We start from the raw sequence: 6,625 nt of genomic DNA on the forward strand, positions 1-6,625 counted from the left end.
TGGTAGGCTTCTCAAAACTTTCTCAACTCTTCTCCTTTCCTCAAGTGTCTCACCATGAGACCTGATTTGAGTAACCAACCTAATTACATGTGTAAAAATTGAGTCTACATTCTCAGACTCTTTCATACAAAGTGTTTCAAAATTTCTTCACAACATTTGCAGTTTTGTTGTCTTGAATTTTTCCATGCCTTGGTAGGCTGTCTGGAAGGTGTCCCATGAACTGCTTGAAAAATGTAGAAGAGCGATTTTACATCCTTCTTCTGGTTGTCCCTCAAAAAATCCCTTTCTGCTTGGGACAAGGCATTGTATACTATTGCATCTGCTAGTTCTTGAAAACCATTCTCCACCAAATCCCAAATGTCTTGAGAAAAAAATAGGGTCTTCATTGTAATAGCCCAATAATCATAATTTTTGCCATTAAACTGAGGTACTTGAAGATTAGTCAAGCTTGTGCTTGATGTTACCGGGTGAAAAAAAAGCCTTCCTATCTGCTGGTAAATATGCTAAAAAACAATCTACCATATATGCTCAAAAACAATCTGCCCTCAAAAAAATTTTAACTGCTAGTAAAAAACACTTGTTTTTACACTAACAAAGTTTACCCTGTTAGAAAATATTTCACACGGGCATAGGAGAGGTAACTACTAGTAAAAAACACTTGTTTTTACACTAACAAAGGCTTGGAGCAACACAATAAAACTTTAGCTTATCATTCAAATTCATGAAATTATATTCATAACCACACAAAGACTTAATTAAAACATAAATTTTAAACAATAAAACTTTAGATTATAATTCAAATGCATGAAATTGCCTTCATATGATACTGCAGCTCATTCACCAAGTAAAAAAAAGGTTTATGGTGACTTACACTTCACCAGGGAGTCACAGAGTAACACATAGTAATTGTTGTCTTCACGGACCCACCAAAATTTGCTCCACAATTTTCTCTTCAGAGTTTTCACCGTCTCTCTCTCAACCATGCAAATGACTTTTACATTCATATTTATACAAAAAAATACATTTGACTCATTAATAAATGACACATCAAATATTTAAGAAACAGAATGGGCGATTATCCAAAATGGATGATTTTTTGAACTTGCAAAAGTTGTGGACTGCAACTAAGAGTTGTGCAGTAAATGTTTCACTCATACATATTTACCAACTATGTATTAATTGCTTTAACTATCTGATATGTTGCAGAATGATTAGCGTTGTACTTTTGTTCAACTTCCACTTGCAAAATCGCAATTCCGCCTGCAAAATCGCAATCTGCAAAAGTACTTCTAACAAGTATAGCTTCCTTCAAAGTGTTTAACGTGGTGATTGGGATTAATATTTCCAACACATTGTTTCTCCAGACATGTAGATTAATTTCCCCTACATAGAAACATCGCCTTTATTTCCCTTAAGAGAAGAGACATAACCTTACTACTTTACATGTCTCAATTGAGGAAACATCACCTTACTACTTTACATGTCACAATTGAGGAAACATCACCTTACTACTTTACATGTTTCAATTGAGGAACTCTTGTACGTGAGTTATTTGTATTGGGCAAAGCTAAAACTATTTATTCATTAACCTAATGATGATAATTCATATCCCATTCATTGTCTTCTTTGGAAGCTTAACTTTGACCACAATTTATTGATCTTTTAGTGTATTGAAATTAATATTTGCTAGTAAGAATGTTTAAGCTATTAATAGATTTCCCATTTATGTGCATTCACTGATTTCCCATTTTTGTGCATTCACTATTTGTGACAAATCCATAATAGGTACTGAGGTCTGTAAGGCTAATTTCCCATTTTTGTGCATTCACTATTTGTGACAAATCCATAATAGGTACTGAGGTCTGTAAGGCTAAGTTTCTGGTTCAACAGGATTAACCATGAAGTCCGGACTTCTAGGTATATTATTGCATGTACAAAATTGGATGAGGTTTTTTTCTTTACCTGAAGTAGTCATTTCATTTGTTTCATGCTTGCAATGTTTCTTCATAGAGAGTACAATTTCAATGATTTTCATATCATTGAGTAGAAATAACTGGTATTGTCTCATTGAAGGCTGAATTGATAACTCTTATTGTAGATGCTAGGTTTAGTTATCTGCTACATATCTCTCCTTGCCTTTATGTTCTAGTTGTTTCTCTTATTTTTGCAACATAAACAACTCTTACTGCGTGGTAACATCCGCTAACATCTCGCCGGGACTGCGTGGTAAGGAGGAGGAGAAGAGCGCAGGAGGCCGGGACAGCCGTGGAGAAGACCGCGTGGAGGAGGTCACGGTGATCATTTTTTAAGTCACGATGAAAGGAGAATCATTTTTTTAATTGAGTTTTTCTAATTAAAGAGTTTAATTTAATTCTTTAATTGAAAAGAAAAGGAGGGGCTTTGTATTATTTTGAGGGCTTATTATTTGATATAAGAAAAAAAAAGGGGCTCTTTATTTGAAAAGAGGGTGATTGTTGTTTTGAAAAAAAAAATGGAGGAGCTGAAGTTTTTTTTTAATAAAAAAAGGGGATCTGGTTTTTTTTGGTTTTGTTTTGGATCTGGGCTTATTTTTTTGTTATGGATCTGGCGTTTGGTAGTGGTTTTTTTAATAAAGATCCCGTGTTGTTTTTTAAATTGTTGGGGTGGAAAGTTTTTTTATTCATTTAACATGAATTATCAATTAGTAGAAGCTTACCTCAATGAAAACAACAAGCTCGATGGATCCAATTACTTTGGTTGGAAATTCAAGCTGCAAACCCTGCTTGAGGGACACAATGTAGGGACAATTGTGAACAATGATGAAGTGAAGCTGAACCTCGTTGCACAAGGAACAATAACAACAATCCAAAACTGCAACAAGTGGGAGACTAAGGCAAGAATGCTCCTGAAATTGTCTGAAATTGTCAGTTAAAGACTGCACAAAGATTTTATGAATTTTATCAAACACGGTATAAAGATTAGGGTCATTTTTGCTCCTTTTATAACCATGTTCTAGGAAAAATGAATCAATTTTGTAATACCCAATTTCATTTTGACTATAAAAATTAGACATTATTTTGAAATTGAATCAATTTGGGTAAATCTAGCAGCATTAAGGGTTAAAAATTAGATATTATTTTGAAGTTGAATTATTATTATTTTCAAAATAAATCACTATAACACATATTTACATATAATGGTAAATTTAAAGCTATCAAAATGTGAACATAATGCACCTAAAAACAAGCTGGGTGGCTGAATTTCAAATGATAACGTGGTTAGAATGTGAAAACATGTCCATTTTGATTATTGAAATTGAATAATCGGAGAATCATGTCCAGACGCAGTTAGTAAATTACAGGCATATATATGTATCATCTATTTCCAAACAAATCCTGTGAAAACAATACCATCATGATAGAGTAGATTATTAGCAATTACTTACGGATCATAATCAAAAGGGAAGGAGGGTGAAGCGCTCATGTGTATGGGATGGACAAAATTATTGTTTGCTGTCGGTTTAGGAATTATTACTATTCACTTTCCTGCAGTTGAGTCTCATTTCTCCTCCGGTGGTCAACACTCCAACACTCCCCATCTTGAGCATCGACGTTGCGAATGCATTGAAGAAGGCCTTCTCATCCCTCGCGAATCTCTCCACAGTGGCCTTGGTTCCACCATTCTGCAAGAAGAGTGCCTGGTCGGAGGCAAACACCCCCTTTCCTTGTACCACATTTTGGAAGTAAGCGTTGTCAAAGTGAGTAGCGGTGGAATCCAGAAAAGAGCCCGCGCTGCGGTTGGTGTTCGGTTGTGGGCACCCCCTTCGTAGCTTCTGCGCAAAGTGTGGCTCCATGGTCGGATCCACGTTATGCGTAGCGTTGAAGTTGTGGACTCTCCTCTCAAACGATGAACAGTGAGAAAACCCCAACGTGTGCCCACATGTTGTTATATCAATCCATCAAGAATATCAACCATTACAAGAAAAACCAGAGAAGAGAAGAGAAGAGAATAGATAGATCAATATGAAACCAGAGAAGAGAATAGATAGATCAATATGGAGAGAACATGTAGTCAGTACCAGACAATGCTACGAGATCATGGAGAGAGAGTCCACGGAGGGCAAAGCTTTGAATGAGCTGAGTGATGTTGAAGGTTGGAGCTGGTAAATTCCTCGTATCGTTTGCCCTCGACACGACTCCGTCCTTTCGCCCTTTGAGAACGTCCCAGTGTGGACCTCCTGCCTGTTCAATTGTTTTAAACCTTACAAATCAATCAATACATAGAGAGAACCTCCTGCCTGTTCAATCAATCAATAGATAGAGAGAACCTCCTGCCTGTTCAAATGTTTTGATTTTTTGTTATTGTGAGGTATATTTAGAGAAATGAAATGAAAGAGTTACCAGAACAACAACGTCCCTGGCTGCTATGGCGAGAATGTCAGCACAGGAAACAGTTTGAGGGCAAATGGACTCGATCCTGCTCTTGGCATCGTCAATGACGTACAAGGCGCGGAGTGAGACGTTGGGCGGTCCATCTTTCTCTGCTTCATTCTTCGGAGTAGTGGTAGAGTCTAGCAGCACCGATGCGTCACACCCCTGCAACAAGAAGTGAATTCTATGATTCATGGGATCAGGATGGGATGGGACTGAGTGAATAGAAAAATAATTAGAAAACATTACGCGAATGAAGCAGTCGTGGAAGTGCATGCGTAGAATGCGTGCAGGGATTTTGGGGTCGAAGAGAGTAGCGTTGCGAATGGTATCCCTGATCACACTCTCTGCTGTTGGGCACGCCTGCTTGTAGTAGTCGTTGCTTAGACCTCCTCCTCCTATGCTGCTACTTGTCATTGCACCCGCAGCCGCTCCTGAGAATGCTATACAGATTAATATGCAAATCATTGCCATCATCGACGTATCCAACCTTGGTTTTGCACTAAATATTGAAACTCAAATCCACAAGGGAAAAGCAGTGTCGCTCTCCTTGTACAACGGCGCTGATGAAAATGGGGTTTGTCTACACACCCTGTGACTGTACTGTTGGGAGGTGAGCATATATATATGTAATGTGTGAGAGAGAGATTGTTTGGATGTATGGTTGCAGTATAGTTTGGGTAAAAGAAAGGTTGAAGACTATCCTTCAAAGGCACCCATGAGCACTCCATTTCCATTAGCTATTTATGTTCGTGCCGACAGCCACTGGGTGGTAGTTGCATCGGGCAATGACATTCAGGGAGTTAACGACAAAAAACATGCGTTTACCATAAAATATTGGAGCAGTGTCTTGACTATCATATTGGAGCAATGCCTTGCAATCCTCATACATGGCTGAAAAAGACTGCTTGTCCTTGCTTTTGCATGTCGTTTAACACCGTTACTTTGTTATCACGACAAATTGTTTAGATTCGCGTAAATTTAGATGAAGTCCTTGCTTCATACTCACTGCGTCTCCTTCATGTTTTGTATGTTCCATGATATGCACACTCGTTGCGCTGTATTTGTCGTCTATCTCTCTCTCTAACCTGTGCAACCGTACCCTTCACATTGTTATTCATGGTCTCTACACATCTTAAAATAAAATTCTTTTGTGGGGAAAACTGCTATGTACACCAAATTTGAATGCTAATTCGAATTTGATTACGTATCGTAAAAATCAGATTACCTAAACCCGAAATATCACAAAAATCAAATTGTTTACTTAATATTCAATACTTCAAAAATTTAAAGTATACCACCATTAAAATATATATAGAGATATATTTTCAAAAATTAATAAAAAAAAATAATCTAGTGAAATTCACTCTTATTCTAATTATGATATCAAATGGTATGAATATGTTTAATAATTAATGGGTTAAAATAAATATATATGAGTGATTAAAATAAATTAATTATGAATTAGTGTTTAATTAAGATAAATAATTAAATTACAATTATTTATTAATTATAATGTTAATAATTAATTATTTAATAGATTATTATTAAAAATCCAAGGAGCAAGGACAAAGTCTAAGGGGATGAGTTTTGATATGAACTATTATACTCATTTCATTTAATTTAATGTTGAATTTCTTAAGATTGGAATGGCCGCTCTAACCTGACCAAGGCATTATTAACACATGACATGACAGTGCAATTCCAAATGGGTGCCTTTCTCATAAATCGAAAGGGTGGTGTGTCCAGGAATAAAGTGTAGGGGAAAAGAGTGTCTTCTGGACCACACTTGGGATGCAGATCAAATTGTGGTAAAGCTTAGCACCATGAACAATTCACAGGGAGCATTCACTGTCGCAAAGGACTGTTGTCGCACATTTCTTACAATGGCTAATAAACCATCGTGCTTTTCTCTAGCTAAAAGCCACCTATACAACAAGTCACTGGTTCTTTTCAAGACCAATAAACCATTAGTGTTTGCTATGGCTGATAAATCACTATGCATGTCCCTAGCTAATAAACCACTTGCAAGTGACATCATTCTTATAGTTCAATGGGTGGATTCCCAAAAAATTCTAATGCTCAGACTCTAGACTTGGCACGAGGGTTGCAAGTTATGGCACTGAACAACATAACTTCTTACAGTTGGGAGGCAAACATGAAGTCCTTCTACAGCCACCAACGAAATTTAATTTATACAGATAAGTAAGCTGATT

The 6,625-nt window shown here is 36.8% G+C and overlaps 1 protein-coding gene across 1 annotated transcript; it reads right to left on the reverse strand.

Moving 5' to 3' along the window:
* Positions 1-3,284: 3,284 nt before the first annotated feature.
* LOC149141718 (peroxidase 66-like) lies at positions 3,285-4,986 on the reverse strand. The gene is made up of 4 exons (XM_089448629.1): positions 4,659-4,986; positions 4,380-4,574; positions 4,058-4,220; positions 3,285-3,918 (listed from the first exon to the last, which is right to left on the reverse strand). Exons 1-4 carry the CDS (start codon positions 4,884-4,886, stop codon positions 3,500-3,502), a joined length of 1,005 nt encoding a protein of 334 aa, XP_089304755.1. The 5' UTR covers positions 4,887-4,986; the 3' UTR covers positions 3,285-3,499.
* Between the last annotated feature and the right edge of the window lie 1,639 nt (positions 4,987-6,625).

Source organism: Pinus tabuliformis, chromosome X, assembly GCF_031772625.1.
Source record: "Pinus tabuliformis cultivar Carrire ecotype Pingquan chromosome X, CPIR1, whole genome shotgun sequence".
Classification (NCBI taxonomy): Eukaryota; Viridiplantae; Streptophyta; class Pinopsida; order Pinales; family Pinaceae; genus Pinus; species Pinus tabuliformis.

What these genes read in the sequence shown, in the direction of transcription:
- LOC149141718 (XM_089448629.1), bottom strand. Translation starts at nt 4,886, where the DNA reads ATGATGGCAATGATTTGCATATTAATCTGTATAGCATTCTCAGGAGCG. An exon ending in TCCACGACTGCTTCATTCGC is followed by an intron (nt 4,575 to 4,658) that starts GTAATGTTTTCT and finishes TTCTTGTTGCAG; the next exon opens with GGGTGTGACGCATCGGTGCT. An exon ending in TGATCTCGTAGCATTGTCTG is followed by an intron (nt 3,919 to 4,057) that starts GTACTGACTACA and finishes ATATAACAACAT; the next exon opens with GTGGGCACACGTTGGGGTTT.